Raw genomic sequence first — 20,000 nt, 5'->3', positions numbered from 1 at the left:
TGTGTTGTTAGGTAAATAAAGAGTTTTCGCAGCGGCTCTATTGTCCGTAATTTTCAAGACTTCTTCCAAGAAATTTATAACCGCTGTGGGACCACTATCTGATCGGTCCTAAAACAATCACATAAAAATTTCTTATTAACGGCAAGTCTTTTCGGTGACAATTAACTTCAGAGTCTCTTTTATCCATAACTTGGAAGGAAAAAAGATAATCGAAATTAAATGGCTGATTTTTGCAGACACGCTTTGTTGAAACTTCAACCGGAAGTGGCCTGGTTAGCCATCTTCTCGTAAGTTTTTTTCTTAGTAAAAAGCCTCAACCTTAGTATTTTTTTCTTGATATTACTAAACTAAGGGCTGAACTTTGCAGGGATACTGAGACCTCAAGATATAAAACATGGGCATGGAAAATATTTGGTCTGAAAAACAGGCCATTTCCGGTTGCTTCCCATATGCTTCAAATATGACCAAGTTGTGATAACAGCCACAGGCTAGCGAAAAATTTCCATGAGCTAATGTTCTCACCCATAAAAGCCTAAGGATAGGGCTTTACAAAGATGGTTTTGTTTTTGCCTGAAATTAATTTCATGTTGCTAAAAAAGAGATTTAAAAGTGGCCAAAATTGCACTGAAAATCAGCCTCCGGGAACCCCTGAGGGGCTGATATCCAGAACTCGGCTAAAAAAAAGTCGTTGAAGCTGAAACTTTGGCATATTACATAAGTCGACATAAGTACTTTGTGTACCAATTTTAAGCAAAATCGGCCGACCTTCATTTCCAAGTCTGCCCCGGTCTCTCAGGCAGAAGCTCTTAAGTCGTTTCAAAATCTTCGAAGAAGATTCATCCTTCTAGTGCATGATTGTTCGTAAGAAAAAATAGAATAAACTCTACAAGCTTAAGAAAATTTTAACTTTAAGAAACAAACAACAGAATCACTGCCCATTTTTCGTTTCATTTAAAGGGGCTATGAAATAACATTTTACCTATTACAAAGTTGGTGTATGCTTGTAGGAGTAACAGAATTTATACAAAGTGTATTTATTTAGTCTTTGTGAAAATCGTTGATTTGCTTGTGCTGCATGATTACATGTTAGACGAAAGAAAATAAAATAGTAACACGCCTCTTTCACCCACGGTAGAAAGGTTGGCAAGAAAGCGAATTAAACTTACTTATTTCATACACAGTTTACAACTACTTGTCTTGGCATTGCAATGGCTCATTGAACCTTTCCTAAACATGCGGAGTCGCGGACTCCATTATTCAATCTCATTATTTCATTCTTTGTTTACCAATTTTTCACGCCGAAAACCTTTTTTGTCCATAACACAATATTTTCAACATGCATGTGGTCTTTGCACTATTGCTTGCGTGACTTTCCCATCCTGATTTGAATTTGCTTCGTGACTCAAGTCTTCGTTCCTCTAGCCCTATGCGCAGACATTCTTTTGGCTCGTCACGCAATCTTTCCTCCCCAACGAACCTCTGCTGAAACTGTGACGAGCCACATTCCTTTCCTTCTGTTAAGTAAGTGTCATCTAGAGACCACGTGCGAGTTATATAGGAACCAATTGGCGCTGTGTAGATTGCTCCCCTGGGAGCACCAATAAAACTTGCTCACAGGGAACGAAGCTGTTCCAAGATAGTCCTCAAGGCCCGGGGAAATGACTTCAACATTTGCTTGTGCTTCGATTTTGTTGAACAGCGATGGTGAAGCCGTTTGCAAGACCGTGTGAAGAATATAGCACTCGTTTACTGATTAAGCCTAAGCAGTCGTTTGAAATTTTAGCTTTCATTTTACGGTTCAGTTAGGGTTAGGGTACACTGGAATTTTAATTTTCCACGTACCGCGTACCGCGTAGCCAGCTACTTAAGATACTTTACCATCTTGACTTTAACTCTTTCCGCGTACCGCGTAGCCAGCTTGTAAAGATACTTCGCCACCTTGACTTTAATTCTTTCCGCGTACCGCGTAGCCAGCTTGTAAAGATACTTCGCCATGTTGACTTTAATTATTTCCGCGTACCGCGTAGCCAGCTTGTAAAGATACTTCGCCATCTTGACTTTAATTCTTTCCCCGTACCGCGTAGCCAGCTTCTTAAGATACTCGATGTGGCGGGGTATTCTGCAGTTACTCCAATTTCAAAATCGTGTAAGAGCTATTGTTGTGGACTGGTACGTAAGTACTATAAACCCTATAATTATTTTATACTTTGATAATTAATGTATATTAAAAACTATATTTTATAAGCCTAAATTGTAATTCAGAGAATGAGTATTTCTATTGAAAGTCACGTATTTTGTTGGGATTGTCCCAGGTTTACTGTTAGTTAATTTATTGCCATCATCTTAGTACAGCAGTACACGATTGAAATTCAGTTTTGTGTTTTGCTTAGTATTTATGCACCTATCAATGTTAAGCCCCAGGAAGGGTGGGGGTGGGGGGAGGGGGGGAGGTGTCGGGCTACCCATGAGGCTTTGACTGTGAGGTCTGTCCCCAGGGTGGGGATTTGGATTGTACGACATATCCCAGGGTGGGGAATTTGACATGGCCACCATCTTCGACAATGAAGAAGGCTTGGAAATCAACAATAATAAAAGCAAGGTGACACACATAACACCAACCCGGTTTGGAAATCAACTTTGTTCCCAAGGCTGTTCCCTCCCCAACTAGTGAGGGAAAGGCCCTGGGAACGAGGTTGCCTGAAAATAACTCCCCAGAAGGCGTTCAAATGAAATTCCCACGTTCGTGAGAGGTGGCTGAACGAAAGGTGAGTGGTACATACATTGCACTCTTATTGTGTGCAGCAAGGTCTAAAGGGTATTATTCTGGCTACCTTAACTTATGCCAGGGTGTGGGCTTTTCCTACCTTTGGCTAATTATGTTGTCGCGGGGCTTAACATTGATAGGTGCATTATAAGCTAGATAAAATTAAAAAATTAAACGTAGTTCAGTGTTGTCTGTATTCTTATCAACAACGTTTGTCATCACAGTGGTCAAAATGTTGTGGACTCATGAGGTGCAGCCGAGATAGTCCACAACAAATTTTGACTATTGTGATGACGAATATTGTTGTCGATAAGAGTACAGACAACACTGAACCACATTCGATTTGTTTTTTACCACAATATTTAACGCCAAAGAAAATGTTTATTTCAGAGCGTGACTCAGATCATGACTCAAAGAAAGGGCAAGCGTTGTCTATAGTTTTCTCGCAATATGATTGGTTTATATCCCAAAATGAGCATTACTGATTGGCTATTACATTGCGTGACAAATTGACGTGAGTAAGACTCGAGCAGCGTTGTTTAGACTGTTGTTGACAACGGCAAATTTGCCAATCAGATTGTGAGAGATTGTGAAGCAATTGTGGTAAAATTCGTCCTTTCTATTTATAATAATCTTTTTTTTTTAACCTGGACAGAAGCCATCTAATAGCCCCTCCCAGGGGTTTTGGGGAACAGGGGAACAATGACAAAATATATTGTGTTCCCTTGTTCCTGAAATTACTTTTAATTTAAACTTGTTTCCAGCTTTTTTATCCCTAAAATTATTTATGTTCCCTTGGAACAAGTTTAAAAGTAATTTTGGGAACAAGAAAACACAAGCAAATCTTTTAAGGGAACAAGGACCTGAGAGGGACTCATTTAATCCTCTGGCTTTGGCTTTCTTGAACTGTACCTCTCAAATGTTTATTTATATAAATAATGTACATGGACATCTCCTGCGTATGAATAAGTGTGTAATGTGATTGATGCCTTCTTACTGATTTGTTAGATCATTGTTTTGTTTACATCATCTACAAGAAAGTAGCAAATTATTTACAAATCTAATCCGAAATAGTTTCATGGATATAAAGTTGGAATTCATGATGTTTAATATAAAAATTAATTTGGTTCATCAATTTTCCACGTAAAGAGATTCAAAAGATGACGCTTTGAGCCAACGTCATAGTGTATTGAGGGGATGTGAGTTGTACATGTATGTTGTTTACGTATCAAGTGGGGGAGCTATGCCATATTGGTGGAAAAACCTATCCAAAGTAGGGATTTACTGCTTTTATCAATTTTCCTTTCTAATAACGTCGGTTATATTAGATGAGTTTTACTTAAAGGGGCTATTGTTTGTTTGTTATTTTATTTGTTTGAGCAGGTTGAAATTATGGCAGCTATTCAGCTGATGTGGACCTGCTATACCCACCCACTCATATGAACACATAGGTCAGCCACAACACCGGGAATTTCATCCCCTACACTTCTCGAATAGTGTGTGGGTTCTTTAACGTCCCACAGGGAACTAATGAACATAGAAGTTATTTGTGAGACGGGACCTCCGGCTTATCGTCCTTATGCGAGAAGACTTGAAAGTCTAACGATTTGCGGATGTAATTACAAAGGCAGCACTTTCTCCTCAGTTCGTTAAAGACCCTGAGTGTTGGTCCGGGCGGAGTCGAACTCACGACCTCCCACATGGCAGTCAAGTGCTCAACCAACTGAGCCACATGTTTTGGGGGGATCTTTAGTTAATCGCAAGTTCAAAACTTGAAAATGGTAATGTGGAATTCATTTACTGATAAAATTATCGTCACTTCATGAACAAGATGATTCTGAGAAGAAATGACATTTATCCAAGCGATTTGCCATAAACTTGAAAAACGTTGTGCCGACTTCTTTTGCAAGATTACCTAAGTGCATCTGTGTCAATCTTGTTCATTTGTGTCCATCCATGCTTCTCGTTCCTATTGCTGTATTTGTTTTATGTTGTTCAACAGTTTTAAGTGGTTATTGCAATCTCTCATTCTACTTTTTCGGCAACTTTGGTGTCACGAAATTACATCATTTTGCGCGACATAGCCGCTTTTAACATTGGATAAACTGATTGTTCAAAGAAGAGAAGAAAAGGCTTAATTCAATATCAACATACATTATCAACAAGCTATAACAAAGCCCACAGCCCACATCCCTAATCTTATGCTCCCTGCTACTACTCTGGCAGAAACCCATTCCCACTCACCCCTCCCCCACCTTACCTCCTTAGGAATCCAATTAATCCATGAGCTGGCTTACAGGAGCCGTTTATTTTATATTTTATCCTCTTTTAGAGCGTTGTTTGTCATTTACGGGGATGGCATTTTTTTTTCTTGGCGTAGTCCCTGTGGGACTTTCCGCCATCCCTCTGCTCTTGTTTACTTCCGGTCACGTTGATGCTTTTTAAAATAACCAATCAAACTTGCTTTCTCGCCTTTTGAGACTGCATGCGCAATAAGAAAGGAAGACTCGAGGGGCGACAACATTCGCGTTGTGCAGCTCCTAATTTAAATATGGCGTCCACAGTTGTTCATTCCTTCACGTTAAACCAACTCTTTCGAGACATCTCCAATAAGTTTTCTCCTCTAGAATCAGCGGAGGTTGTGAAGTTGTCGAAGAGCATTTTTGGGAAACACTTTTACTCTCTTCAAAACGAAGATCTTTTGTCATGTCTCAGACGTCTACAAGAGCTTGGTTATGTCTCGAATAGAAAACTCGCTCTCGTCAAAGATTTTGTCGCTTCAAAATCCAGCAACAAGGAGGAAATCAGTGAGACTATTGAAACTTTATAGCTTCACATCCGCTTCTGTATGATCCGGAGAAACAATTACAAGGAAGGAACGACGATCTCAAGAGGATCACAGCAACACTTGAAGCAGGGCAATCATCCGTTGTTAATTTGCACGGCCCGGGAAGAGTTGGAAAGACAACCCTTGCTCAAGAGATTTCCTCAAAATGGCGTGGAGGAAAGTCTTATATTTTCGATCTAAGAGAGGCAAAAGATATGAGAGCTCTATATTTTAGCCTCACGAAAAGGCTAACCCTTACTGTGCGTGTTGGATGCGTAGACATGAGTTTTGTAGTGGGAAAAGTCTTGAAGAAAGCTTTTGAAGAAAGCGAGGGGTTGCCTGTGCTTTTTCTTTTTGACAACGTTGAAGAGTTTACCTCGGGACAGGGGAAGGAAGGCACGAACTTAAAAAAATCGTTTATGGAGTTCTTAGAAAAGCTTATAGGATATTATAAAGACAGGCAGACGAGAGCTTTAAGGATACTTTTGACGTCAAGGACGCCATTGAATGAGGTCAACAATGTGGTGGATTATGAACTGAAACCACTTGGAGATAATTTTTCGGAAAAAATCCTTCTTTCTGACGAGCCTACTGACATTAACATGGTGCAAAAAGAGAAGTTGCTTAGTGTCTGCAATGGGAAACCTCTTCTCTTGAAAGGGTTAGCAGCAATTTTGAAACAGGAAAGGAAACGTCCCAGCGACCTGATCAATGAAATTGAGAAATTTATCCGGGATTTTGAAGAGAAAGGGGACACACCGAAGTCCAAGCATGAAGAACTTCAAGATGCCAAAGAAAAAGCTTATGGTTTTGAGGAAGGAGTTGGTCATGGTGAAAAATCTGTGATCCATGAAATGTTCAACACACTACCATCTGACTGCCTGAAAGCATCAGCAGTTTCACTTTCTTTGTTTTGTGACCCATTCTCTGTCGCCACAGCAGCACAGGTTCTTGGCATTAGTGTGCCAGAAACTGTGGCTCAGCTTGAGGGGCTAGAAACCTGTGCCATCATTTCCGTTGTGAACAGAGAAGAAAAGGAATTGATGTATGACATTCATCCACTGTTGAAAAAGTATGCAGATAGCATAAAGGACGATGAACTTTTCGTTGAATCGTACACCAAAGCAAAGGGGCACTTTTATGAGATTTTTATGTCTAAACTGAGAGACATAGCAGGATTTGTAGATGCTGACTATGTTAAAGCGTATAAGATGTTTACCAGTGACAGTGCGAACTACGAGTTTGCTATAGACATTTCCTTGGAGTCAGAGTTTTTCAGCATACCTGGTGAATTTCGTGACAATGCCTTGATTGTGTCACTAGTCAATGCCTTGTTGTCAAATGAAAAGAAATGCGAGCTTTTCAAATCATGGGCGAAAATGTGCAGTGATGACGGAAAGTCAGGTGAGACAAAGATCATACAAATTAATCGGAATTTCAAACAAATACACTACACTGGCTTTGCTTGCTTTTTTGACCATAATCCATCGCGCTTTCGGCGAGAATGTTCTGCGCAGCAACCAGAAGGCAGAACTCTAACATAATCTAAAAAACTTAACAACTCTTAATTAGAACATTTATATTGCATCCTGATACATTTTTCTACTACTTAACATTTAACAGTTGGTTCATGCGTCTAGCTACCTGCGTTCCTCAAGATTCAAAGCACACGGGAAGTTTGTACTGCTTGAAAGATATTTCTAAGTGCTCTTCAAACTTCGTAATTGCTTCAAATCACGATGAACGGACGCTTGCCACATTTTCAATGTGGTAGTTTAAATGTTAAATTTCAGTTCAGTAACACAAAGCAAGGTTGTGGCCTGTTGTAAATTAGGCAATCAAACAGAAAATAATGTATTCAGAAAATAAAACTAAGTTGCACGGATGAATTCACCTGTCAGTTTTCTGACCAATAGAACACGAGATGGCTGAAGCGTGGCGGAATATTTTTACGCAACATTGAAAAGAAACTACATTGTTGATAATGTTATAAATTTTGAGGAAGTTTTTGCCAATTTGTGAAATGAAACCGCTGAAGTCGCTCGTAGGAAAATCATTTTTTTGGAAGGCCTTTGATTGCTGACGTCATCAGCGTGCACAATGGGAATATGAAGCTCAATTACCCAATTGAATTTGATTACACGAATTCTCAAGCTAGTTCTTTTGACAACCCAGAACTCCATTTCAATTTTCAGTTTCAAGTGGACTTTGTATAGTACGTCTTTTGAGTGTCGAAAGCGAAGATCACTACTATTTAATAGGTGCATTGTAAGCTTAAACTCTAAATGTTCTGTTACGGACTGGTAAACAACAAATTATCCGTAGTAGTTTACTATCCTTGGGATATACTAGTACTTTTTTTTTTTAACTACGATAGTTCATTGGATAATGCATTTGTTGCGTTTTGATTGGCTTTAGCCATCATGGTATTTGAGATATTATTCCATGCTCCACAGTATCAGTTACTGAAGTAGGGAAGATTTATCCATAATTTTTGGGCGTTTTTGATAAAACAATTATTTCACTCGCGTTTGTTGGATATGAGATTATTATAGCCAACTAAGCACTACGCGCCTCTTGGAATAATAATAATAATGTTAATTACTGAATTTGGAAAGTGGCAAACCAGTTGAATTTTTTTACTTCTTTGTATTCACTGTAAAGCAGACATAGAGGAAAATGGGATTTTCCTACAATGTCATCATACATGTAATGGTGTTTAGGCGCTAGGGATAAAAGGCACACGTTGGCTTTTACGACATTTTCAACCGATTTGAATAATTGTTTTTGGCGTAAAAAATAATTTAATTACAATAATTAAATGGATAGGGTTTGTTTGACAAATTATAGTGCGTTTTCGACAAAAGGAACTGCTTATTAATAATGTAACACAGATCCATGATCCCAGATAAAGTGTGTTTTTCAAGTAATTTTTAAAATTTTGTGGGAATGTAGTTTAGAAAGGTCATTACAGAGTTAAATCGTTTCATTTTCTTAAAAAGAAATCATTAACACTGAATCCAAAATTCATGTATCTTAGTAGTCCATGCATGCATAAAAGAATTTACTCTCTTTGATTTCACAATCGCTACAATTCCCAGCTCGTATAAAGTGGTTGATAAGTTAACGGTGCTTGGTACGTTTAAAGCACGAGCATTTTTTCTTTGTTGCGCGATCGCAACATGCTAATATACCCTGTCCCTCTAATTGCAAATAACCAAACAAGGATATTCTATATTCCTTTACTGAACGAAATCAATCCAAACGTATGCATAAAATAATTGCACTGGCAAACTTTACATCTTTTTGTTTCGTTTACAGGTTTTGCGCGCAAATGTGTGATTTTAGTAAAGAAAAGAGAAAACAATAGCAGGCGGTATCTATTGTTTGTATTGACCGCCTACTACATACTAATGAGCATTGCCGCGCGTACATAGCAACCAATGAAATGCGTGCTTCTTGCGCGTCTATGAATAATAACGAGCAATGTGACAGTCCTAAGACGTTTCTTGAACTGTAAGTAAATGTCCTGAGAACAATAGGCATTTCTCCCGATGATATGCTTTAATTGCCCCTTGCAAATGATTGTAGAATACCCATTCGAATTTTGATTTTAAGAGCGAGGTAAAACAGTTATTTCCAGAAATACACGTAATTAAATGCAAGCCGGTCTTGATAATCATCATTAAGTGTTTCCTTGTTCTTCTCTGCGATTTTATCATCACTCGTGTCTTGGAATACAGACAATTAACGGCTGAAAGTGACTCCCAAACGCTGATCATCATCTGAAATCACTAACACTTCTCTTATTGTGAGAAACCGGTGGCAAAGTGCTTAAATTGAACGGGACACTTTGTGTTAGATATCAAAACTGGATATTCATTTCTGGACCTATAAGTGAGGTAACTTGGTTGCGGTTTTGATAAGGTTTCAGTGATTGTCACCACCGACCATATCTTGAAAGAACTGCTAGGTTAATTGATCAGTCTGTGTCAATGGACATACATTTTTTTTCTTACTGGACAACTATCGTTCCATTATCGATGTTTTTGACCAGCATTTGTTGTCCAAAGGTGATTTCCTTGAATCTTTTATGTGATGTTTGTATGACTCTTTGCGTCTCCACTGCAGGCTCACTCTTTCGTGCTCATTTAAAGTGTTGGGAATCCTTGTATGTCCGGGACCAAGACGGGCCTAGTGAGGCTTTTAAAGTGTTGGAACAAGCAGCTAATTCTCTTGGGAAAGTTCAAGATACAACTACGGAGAATTTCACGCTGACCCAAGGGTTGCACTCGTATTTCGAAGGCGAAATCTATTATAAGAAATCTGATTTTAAGAAAGCACTGGATTGCTTGCAGTTATCTTTAGACCTTATGGAAAAGCAGCCACAAGTTAATGACATCCTTACCAGGTGTTATAACGCAATGGGTAATTGCTATTGCGGCCTCAAAGATCTCACCAAGGCCCTTGAGTTTTACACCAAGGCTCTAAAGATGACAGAAAAAGAGTTGAGGAGTGGTAAGTATCGTTATAGCTTGCCGGTTTACAAAAATCAAATAGGCACTGTTTATCATGGTCAAGGCAATTACGATAAGGCCGTTGAATACTACAAAGAGGCAATCAGGCTTTTAGAAGAGCTTGGAATGTCAGGTTATGAGGACGAAGCCGATTTCTACAGGAATCTTGCGAATTCTTATCTGTGTCAAAGAAAATACAAGGAAGCGAGGAAACCAGCTGACAAGGCCTTTGAAATACGAAGGAAACGTCTTGGAGATCATCCGGATACAGTGCGAAGCATTTTCCAGCAAGGCGTTATTCAGGCAAACCTGCAAGAGCCTGAAAAAGCGTTAAATTTGTTCCGGAATGCTTGGGAAATGGAGAAATCACTGAAACCGGGGAACCATAGCGAGGTTTGGAAAATGCTTATTGACAGTATCATTTATTTGATGGCGGATGATAGTCAGAAGACGGAGTTTAAGAAAGAGGCTTTGGCGTTTTGTCAGCGTTTCTGGAAAGAGGAGAGAGACAGTTCGAGGTTTGGCTTTACTGAGAGCAACAGACTCATTATTGACGCTATAGTGGAGCTTTTGGGAGATATTGAAGGAGAGAGAGATGTACATCACGAATATGAAAAAGAGGAATTGTGGTTTTATGATGGATTCGTGGATGAAACCGAAATAGATTTTTGTACAACGTTCGATGCGGCAACGGACCGTAGAACGCTCAACGAAATGTTAAATAATAGAGGTAAGCTATTGGACAAGATACTTGAGCTCTGCATTCGACTTGACATGCACGAGAATCATTCAAAGCTCGCAAGACTCAAGTTAAATTTGAACAAGAAAGTTCTTTTCAAGGCAAGCTTTGTCGGTGAGGAAGGAAATGAGAAAGAAACCCTCAGAAGTAAAGTAGAACAACTGTATGGAGACTTGGATGAAAGAGAGAGTCTTACCGAATTCCGAAAAACCCTTCTGACTTCCTGGCGAGCACAGTGGGAACAAAGGGAAGGCATTGACGAAACAACGGAGACGATGAGCTCATGCCCAGCCAGAGAAAGAACAATAAGAGGTATCCTTCAACTGTGCTTAGACCTCAACGAAAAGGAGCTTCACAGAAAGTACGCAGAGGAAGCCTTATTATTTTATGAAGAGCTGTGGACGAGAAAGTGCGAAGAAATGGACCAACAGGAGATAAAGAGGTTTCTCCGTGACATCAAAGCTTTGGCTTCATCGGCGGGAGATTATGAAAGAAACCATCGCTATCAAGATGTCTTGCAGGTTAGTTAGTTTTCTATAGTAGTAGAAAGACAATGAATTTAAAGCCTACCCAGAATCTTTTGGTCTAGTTATTTGGGCGCACATGGACCGACTTTTTCGAAGCAGGGAAATGCAAAATTGCTAAACCGAAGTAATGAGCACTTTTTCTTAATCGAAAACCCTGATTTGAACTTTGTGGCTGTGGAAAACACTCTGCTTTACCACGAAGCCATGAAAAAATGTAGCACCAACGGGAGCCTGCATAAGGGCAGCGGCAGTGTGCACAAGGGCAAGAACATTAGTGCTTTTTCAACATTGCTGCAGACGAAATCCACTTTGGCTCTGTTTAACTGCTAGTTCGAGCGCGAAATTTGTGTGACATTAATTAGTTTTACTTCGTGAATAATCAGTGTTTGTATTATGTTATTGTAATATCCGGAATAATCAACATTGAGGCGAGTTTTCGCCGAAGCTGATCTAACTTGACGAGGCCGTGGTTATTTAGATACCACAAAAACCTCGTTCAAAAGTTGTTTTAATATACATTGGTTGGAGAAAACAATACTTCAACAAAATGATAGAAAAGGTCGACCAGCGTACATTGCAGTTGAACATTGTGTATTGCGCACGCATCTTGCATATTAATGTGATAAATTGTTGACAGCTAGTCCATTTGTCAAGAGATTGCACTAATTCCCATGATTAACTGGAGGCTCTCAGCAAATTAGATTCGCGTTAAAGAGTATATTGTACAATAATTTAAATAATTTGTTGCCTATATTTCGGGTTCACACATTCTTCATTTTGACAGAAATTCATAAACACCGGGAAAAAAGCAGTCACCTTGGGACCCAAAGGTATTCCTTTACATTTTGGAATATTTTTTCTTGTTAGTATTGCGTACCACTTGAAAGACCATGTTAAAGAAAGAATCCATTACCTGCTGATAATTTTAAAAGATAGAGACTAAATGTAATTCCGAGTAAATTCATTGTGTCTATAATACAGGCAACAAATACAGAGAAACGTTTACTTGTAACATTTTGATGTAAATCTGTATCATCTTCAGACTGAGGTGACCAACAAGTAGCAGAAATTTAAATACTATAGATGGTACATTAGCATTATCAAGCACGTGAAAATGCAAAACAAAGACGATACTATCAAGAGAATAGGCAAAGTTCTCTACTGGCTTTTAAAGCAATGTTCAAGGAAGGTGCTGAACGCTTGATGTGGTAAGCTTCGTAGATTCCTATTATTGTGTTACCACGCACGGTTTGGGTGAGAAGTTCTTTGTTCATTGCAGCAGAAGGTGGGTTATTCTCGTTGATAAAAGTGTCCGGTAAGTTGTATAAACCTTGTATGTGTTTGATCTGGTCACAATGGCGCAGATGTTTGTATATAGCGCTTTCTTTGTCCGTAAGCGCATGTTCTTGTGTGCGGACAAACAGAGTTTTGTTCGTTTTGCCGATGTACAAAGAATTGCAACCAGGGCAAGTGAATTCATATACAACATTAGATTGACTTAATGGCGGTCGTCTGTTTTATTTGGATGTCCGAAGCTTGCGCTTAAGTTTTTTAACAAGCCGTGGTGTTAGGTCACCGACGAATGGGATGGTAAGCCAGATAGTTGAGCCCTGGTCGTTTTGGCAGGTGTAGTTGGTACTGTGATCTAGAGCCCTATTCTGTGCGTTCGTAGTAAAGCGATCAATTAAGTTCGCAATACGTTTAGGGAAACCATTCCACGATAACTTTCTTATTAGCTTGAGCTCGGTTTTAATTTTGTCAGGAGTGCAGATTCGGTGTACGATCAATGCTCTAACCAAACAAATCTTGTGTCGCCATGGGACAAAACTTTCAAAATTAGTGTAATGTCTAGTAATTATGTCAAACGAAAAGAAAAGAAAATTCGTGCTCGCCTCGAGGAGTTTCAAAACCTACCCGCGGAAAAGCAGACGAAGAATGGAATACAACCGAACCCCAACAATCTTTAAATTTCTGCTACTTGTTGGTCACCTCAGTTTGAAGATGATATAGATTTATATCGAAATATTATAAGTAAACGTTTCTCTGCATTTGTTGCCTGTATTATAGACACAATGCATTTACTCGGAATTATATGTATTCTCTATTAAGAGAGACGGTTGATAAATTTTTTAAATGCCGTTGTTACATTGGAGAGTGCTTACTCAAGGTCATTTTGGCAACGCTAAAAACTGGCGAAAAGCCCATTTTTACAATTTGTATTTGTGAGTAGGCTTCCTACGGATTGTCGTGGGAAAAAGGTACATTGACAATTGATATTTTTTCTAAAGTCTGCCATCGGATAATCGCGGCTTTTAAGCTTGATTATGGTCATGTGGCTGAGTAACAATGGTCTTGGTATTTCAGGGCATTTGCTCAGTGTTACTGATGATTGCCTCTGGGTACAAAGTAAGGAAACGGAAAACGTGCATAGAACCACAGTAGCATATTCACGACCAACAGATGTCATAAAAGACAGCTAACTAACTGCACAGAGATTTTGATGAGCGTGATAGTGTTGAGGAAAACCCAGTTTGATATTGTAACGGCGGTCACGCGAGTTTCCCTTAACTTGTGAACTTTATTGGACTTTGTTTGTTTGATGTCATTGATTAGCTATTTTCTTGATTTTCTGGTGATTTCTCTATTTTGATAACTCCAAACAGTGTTTAGGAAATTTTGACTTCGCCTTATTATTCGCATGCAGAGAATTTTCGAGAACAATCTAACAACCGAAAATAATATCACCTTTGATCTTTGCGTTTACTGTACTCGTGTTGGAGCTTTTAGAGGGAACGCTTTTGTTGTCGACACGTGCTTCTGATCGAGAGAAAATCTGTTAAATTCATTGTAAGTATTTTGACAGGTGTCAATTGACTATAACGTGCATGTCAAATATCAAAGATGTATGCTGGTGTATATGGCCACCATGTTGGGCACAAGTACTCGAAGCCTGAGCAGAGCCACATACCGGTCACATTGGCATACATGGAGGGGTGGACGCACGTACGGATCGACGGTCGATGACGTCATGGGTTACGCCGATGGGTTACCAGATTTTCTTAACTATGGTGTAATTGCATGATTTTTTTGGTTATTCCAAATTGCACTCGAAATCATGTGATACCAATACTAAATTAGGCTTTTCTCATGCTAACTGGCTAACTGGCTCAGATTTACACAGGAATAGCAGTAAGATCTGTATAAAAACCAAGTCGACTTTATTAAAAGGTCAAGTAATTGTACGCACAAATTTTATTGTAAAATGGCCAATTAGTCGTTCTTGATTGTTTATTTATCTTTCATACCTTGCTTTCCTTTATGTGATAACCCCAAGCACCCTTGTTTAAAGAAGCCGCCAAGACACAAGGGAGTGCCAGTAGAGAGAAAGATGACTTTATAACGAGCCAGACGCCCTTAACAACCCAAACAGTACCTCGGTATCCCGCGGAGATAGGAGGCAATATGCCTCGTATCTCAGAGGGGTGCCCAGTTGCTTGTAGCATTCCAATGTAATTGAATCCCTCAGGATTATATAATTAATAACTCTTTCACTGACACTTACAAGGTAAAAGGTGTTTTAATCCTCTAGCTTGAAATATTTTTTTGTCAGATTTTAATTAAAATTCTACTTTCAAACATGACGTTGATGTACGAGGACAATGCGATTTACCGTGGGATAGTGACGATCCTTTAACAGAAGTTGGAATTATTTGGTCGAATATTTAAGACAAACATTTCGGCTAAAAAAGGACGACTTGCAACATAACAGATGCGATCACACTGTGATCCCATAAAAGCGATTTTTGTGTTCCAGGACATAATGCGGTATTGAAGTTAAGATTTGCTTATGGAAGGTGTCTACCGTAGGACGTCACGATCGTTGGAAATTAAGTCAATCATCACTTTGCTTGGGACTGAAGTGCAAACGAGGGAAAATGTTACACAAAAACATTATTTCTGGCAATGTTTCCCTTTTTGCCCGCTTCAAGAAACATCGCAAGTACGGAAAAGTTTCGTCCTTTGAGGGGCAAATAATCTTAAAAAAAGATTTACAAGTGATTGAAGTGAAATATATAAATGTCCATTGCGAAAATGTTTTGCTCACGCTACAATAGTTCACACAGCGAGCGAGAAATTAATATTCCAGCACTCAATGCTAAATGATCATGAAAGTGTAATCATCACGTTAAGATATAACCTTAAACTTGAAGGGACTTGTTACGTTCCATACCTTATAAACGTATTAACCTCGGCAAGTTCTGAAAACTATCAGTACAGTCACGTAAATTATTAACATGACAGGGGAGTCTTGCCGTAATTTTAGGAGAAAGGCATTGAAAGGGTCAGTTTATCCAAATTTCTATGGTATATAATGCTTATCTAATTATTTGGGGAAGGGAAAAAGATTATGGCACTGATAAGATACTGCGATGTTGCTCAAAAAGATGGCAACTAATAAAATAATAAATAATCCTTTCAGAGACAGTCAATAATACCTTTACCCATCGAAAGAACGGAAACATGCAACACTTCCAATGATGGTTTTTTATTATAACCTACAGATAAATAATATTCCAAGCTTAATAACATGATTAATTATCAATACTGAATTTCTCGAACAAAAGATACGCGAATGTAGCATTTTATGCTCATTTTAATTTAGGGATAGCCAGCCAAGATAAAACCTCTTCCCAGGTTCAAGACCTCAACTGATTTACAGTAACACATTAAATGCTCGAGGGATTCCTCTTCAGTTTTACATAAGAAACGATAGCGATTCTGCAATTCTAAATTTCTAGGTTTACTATTTCTATAAAACATGCGGATCGGCAATTTGTATTCAAAACCTCTTAAATTTGTGTCCTAAGTTACTGAAGGAAAGTGAACAGATTTTCAAGTTCCAGTCGACAGAGAGAACTGGGTCTTCATTTTTTAAATTTGGTCTGGGAGGACGGAGGAAACTTGCGGAAACTTGCAAATCTTGAGGAAACGGATGCTGCGTTGCGAAACGTACACGCAACCGTAAAGAAAACAAAACAAGAAACAAAAACAAAATAAGAAAGAATTTTGCGCAATTAATTATTGTGACGATAAAAGTAATTTCATTATGTTCTTCCTATGAACAGTCATTTCGTTGAAAGTCCATGAGGGTCGAAAAGGTAGGCCTGACATAATAAAGTCTTTGACCGACAAAATAACTCCAACACCACAGCTACCACTTCCGATAACTTGTCCACCACCTGGTTGTCTCGGCATTCCGAATCGTTTAAATGTCTTCAACATAAGCCAGTGCCTTAAGGAAAAATGATCACACCCAGGGAACACAAAATGAAGCTCTCTTACGATCTGAAGGACACAGGACATGTTTGAAAAGGTCCACCGAAGTCCGTCGTCAAAGTACACCTCCTTGAGTCGAACATCAATTACCAAAAGTCCCCAGTGTGTGCCACTCAAGTTAACAGGAACGAGAACCAAGCTAAGTTTTTCAGGGTTGACTTCAACCAGCCTCTCTTTAAAACACTCGTGGATGAATTTCTTATCACCAGTATCGAGCCAGGTCATGGTATGAGCTGGGAGGCACAGCACACCTTCTTTGCAAGTAGATTGCCGATGTAATCTTGCAATCGTTGTGTCAATAACAGAGTCGTCAATATATCTCTCCAAACAAAGATTACTGAATGCCCTTACAGTCACGGAACATTTGCCCTCTGAGGCGACCAAATAGTTAAGAGGACATTTCTTCAAGACGTGAAGGCATTTCTCTCTTGTTTCATTGTCCAAGTCGTCGGGAGACTGCATCAACCACTTTTCTTCTTCTTTAACACTGAGCTGCATTTCAGCAATTTCCCCTAACCATTCAAGGTGTCCTAGACCGGTTCTGGAGAAAATTCCCAGTTGACCAATGGCGATACCTGTTGCTTCATCTTCAATATCAAGATCTATTGGCTTCCCACTCTCATCACTGAACTTCTTTTCTTGTCTTATGAGATTCACTGCTGCATGGACAACGGATGCTGGTGGACGGGTTTTGAGCTCTGTTACGTCAGTAAAAACGAAATCACCAGGAACTCTCATCAGCGTGTTTTGTTGTGCGGTGATACTGCGATCGACAGGGGGGAGGGGATTTGTCAAAATTATCTCTCTTGGACACGTAGAAGAGAACACACGAGAAAATGATGGTAAGCTACTGGAATGTAGCATGACGTTCTCAGGATCAGAGGGAATCGATAGTGGGAACTGACGCGGCTTTGTTCCTTGCATAGTATTGGCTGCCAGGGGTGGCGAAGAGGGTAACCTCCTCATATCTGATGGCGGTAAAATGGTGGCGGATAATGTCGACGCCAGAAAATCACTCGAGTCTGATGGCAGTGTACTAGCTGACGGAATTTGTCCACTTGCGACTGATGGTGGTGAAGTAGTGGCTGAGAATTCCAACGTGTCTGATAAAGGCAACTTTCTACCTGACGGTTTTGACGGCACCGTATGACTTGTGTTTGACCGTGGAGTAGAAGGAAGCGTGGGAGACAATAGCAGTGGACTACTTGGAGTTGAAGATGCTTTTCGCTTTACAGAAGAAAGATTTTGAAGTGGTGCTTCCATACATTTTCTTTTACATGGTGTAAATAAAGAGCGTCGAATTTTGGGCTTGCTCATATCGTAGTGGGACGTTAAAATCTGGTCCACTAAGCAAACAAAAAAAAAAAAAGAAAACAATTGTAAGCTAAGAAAATCTGGCCTGAACGTGAATCACAAACAGATGACTAGGAACCCGGCCAAGGTGAAAAAGGTACCCTCCGAACAACGTTATCGTGACACATTTTATCTTTCACTTAAGAAACGCTCTTAATAGTAAAGCTGAACGGTTCCAACATTTCCTTGAAATTTAAGGTTAAGGCGTGAACTAAGCAAATGATAACCAGATAAAAACAACAACAACAACACTAAAATTGCACTATAAACTAACATGAAGTAGCTTCACCACTACCATCGTGGTTCGTAGCTCTGCTAAAGATCTGTTTTTGTAGCTTGTGCGCCGCCTCAAACCCTTGGTTGCTGTAGTGTCGCAGAGATCGGAAATTCCTAAGCAACATTGACGCGTGTTCAACTGTCAAATGGCCATAATCACCAGTACCAAGGCCGAGTCCAAAAAGGTCCCTCAAGGAAAATCCCCACTCCTTGCACTGTAGAAGAGAGGATGGTAATAGTGAAAGGACTGTTTCTACTATGCACAAGAACTGAGGTAAGCCGCCTTCAAGAAGGAATATCTTGCAAACCAACTGGTACAAGAGATATACCAGTGCACTAACCTCTAAGTCAAAAACGTCTATTTCTTCTTCCATGTCATCATCAAACACTTTTTCCCTCATCGTTTTAGCAATATCCCGCCACAAACAGAAAACCTTAAATGGCAAGCAATTTGCATCAACTCAGCTTCTGGTCATAGTTAACTCTTAAGTATTTCAAAATCTACCTTTAGTCTGAAACTCAACTGATCAACATTTCACCCAAGCAGTCATACTAACAACAACATAAATCAAAATCCAATGTCAAGTACTGAACCGCTAATTGAATATAAAGGCGAGAGCATAACATGATCTCACGCACACTTACACTGTAGCTTGACAAAAGTTTAAATAGCGACAGTTATCTGACTACAACCACTGCCTTGTCAATACATGTTCGAACAAGGTGTATAAAGCAACAAGAACTCTTCACACTGAGACTTAAAAGGATTCGATCGATTGTTCTCATTCCATATTCCTTCGAGATCATGGAGCCCAAGATACCGCCTTGAGATATTTAGTTATTGGAATACAGTGACTAGATATTTTCAGATTTTCGTGAAAGGAAATATCGCCACAAATTTACCTTGATATAAGAATTTTCTGGCTATTCTGTCAATTCGAAATTCTGAATAAAGCCAATCGAACGCACTGTAGTTGGAAGCCAATCTAACACACCCTAATCGAGCTCCCATTGTACGGCCGTAAATGGTGCTATTTATTTATTCTGCTGACACGATCATTCAAGCTCGTCGCCAATAGGACAATCACGTAACTTTGGGAGGCCATATAGTTTATTTGTGGCCCGAGTAGCATCATTTGCGTCCGAGCTATTTATCATTATCAATACACAAGGCCAAAAAAAAAAAAGCCTCCGAGTTTTAACAAGAAACGAGATGCTTCTGTGAAGCATACACTGGGTTGCCTGTGGTACGTGCTACAGAAAATCAGAAGGCACTGAATTGTGTGGTATTGAAATACAGCATTCCAGTCTCTGAAGAACAACAAATAAAGGAGAAGCGAGAAACATTGGCTTCTGGGCTGACATGTTGATAATTTTCAAGTTCCCTCACAACTTCTGTTTACCACAAGTGTGCCCTCTGAGCATCTGACAGCTTTCTAATACTAAAGTTCACTGAAGTTAAGCCCTGCCGGGCGGGGTTAGTGTTTGGATGGGAGACCAAGACAACATTTCCCTCAGAAAACAGAAGCATCGGACCGAAAATACTACTAACTCTAACAAATGCGAACTCAGCAAGGTACAGATCTTGTTAGCTTGCTTTATGCAAAACAAATATTGATGAAAAAGCAAATAACTATTGATACAGAGTTTTCAGAAAGAG

General features: G+C 39.4%; 2 protein-coding genes across 5 annotated transcripts in view; one reads left to right on the top strand and one right to left on the bottom strand.

The window, feature by feature from the left end:
- The first annotated feature begins 5,249 nt into the window (after window positions 1-5,249).
- Window positions 5,250-20,000, top strand: part of LOC138003588 (uncharacterized) — a 61,169-nt gene continuing 46,418 nt past the window's right edge. Inside the window, exons 1-4 of one of the 3 annotated variants that reach the window (XM_068849719.1) lie at window positions 5,250-6,995; window positions 9,723-11,368; window positions 12,159-12,204; window positions 14,709-14,777. In XM_068849719.1, the coding sequence (XP_068705820.1) occupies window positions 5,807-6,995; window positions 9,723-11,368; window positions 12,159-12,204; window positions 14,709-14,777 (2,950 nt within the window). In that variant the 5' untranslated portion in view covers window positions 5,250-5,806. The remainder of the gene's footprint in view (window positions 6,996-9,722; window positions 11,369-12,158; window positions 12,205-14,708; window positions 14,778-20,000) is intronic. The other 2 variants (XM_068849720.1, XM_068849721.1) reach the window with 2 other exon arrangements.
- Window positions 15,911-20,000, bottom strand: part of LOC138003595 (uncharacterized) — a 27,470-nt gene continuing 23,380 nt past the window's right edge. The window contains exons 4-6 of one of the 2 annotated variants that reach the window (XM_068849739.1): window positions 18,682-18,774; window positions 18,339-18,555; window positions 15,911-18,057 (exon numbers count right to left, since the gene is read on the bottom strand). In XM_068849739.1, coding sequence (XP_068705840.1) covers window positions 16,454-18,057; window positions 18,339-18,555; window positions 18,682-18,741 — 1,881 coding nt within the window. In that variant the 5' untranslated portion in view covers window positions 18,742-18,774 and the 3' untranslated portion in view covers window positions 15,911-16,453. The remainder of the gene's footprint in view (window positions 18,058-18,338; window positions 18,556-18,681; window positions 18,775-20,000) is intronic. The other variant, XM_068849740.1, reaches the window with a different exon arrangement.

This window comes from Montipora foliosa, chromosome 5 (genome assembly GCF_036669935.1).
Source record: "Montipora foliosa isolate CH-2021 chromosome 5, ASM3666993v2, whole genome shotgun sequence".
Classification (NCBI taxonomy): Eukaryota; Metazoa; Cnidaria; class Anthozoa; order Scleractinia; family Acroporidae; genus Montipora; species Montipora foliosa.
This window is presented reverse-complemented; position numbering and strand designations above follow the sequence as displayed.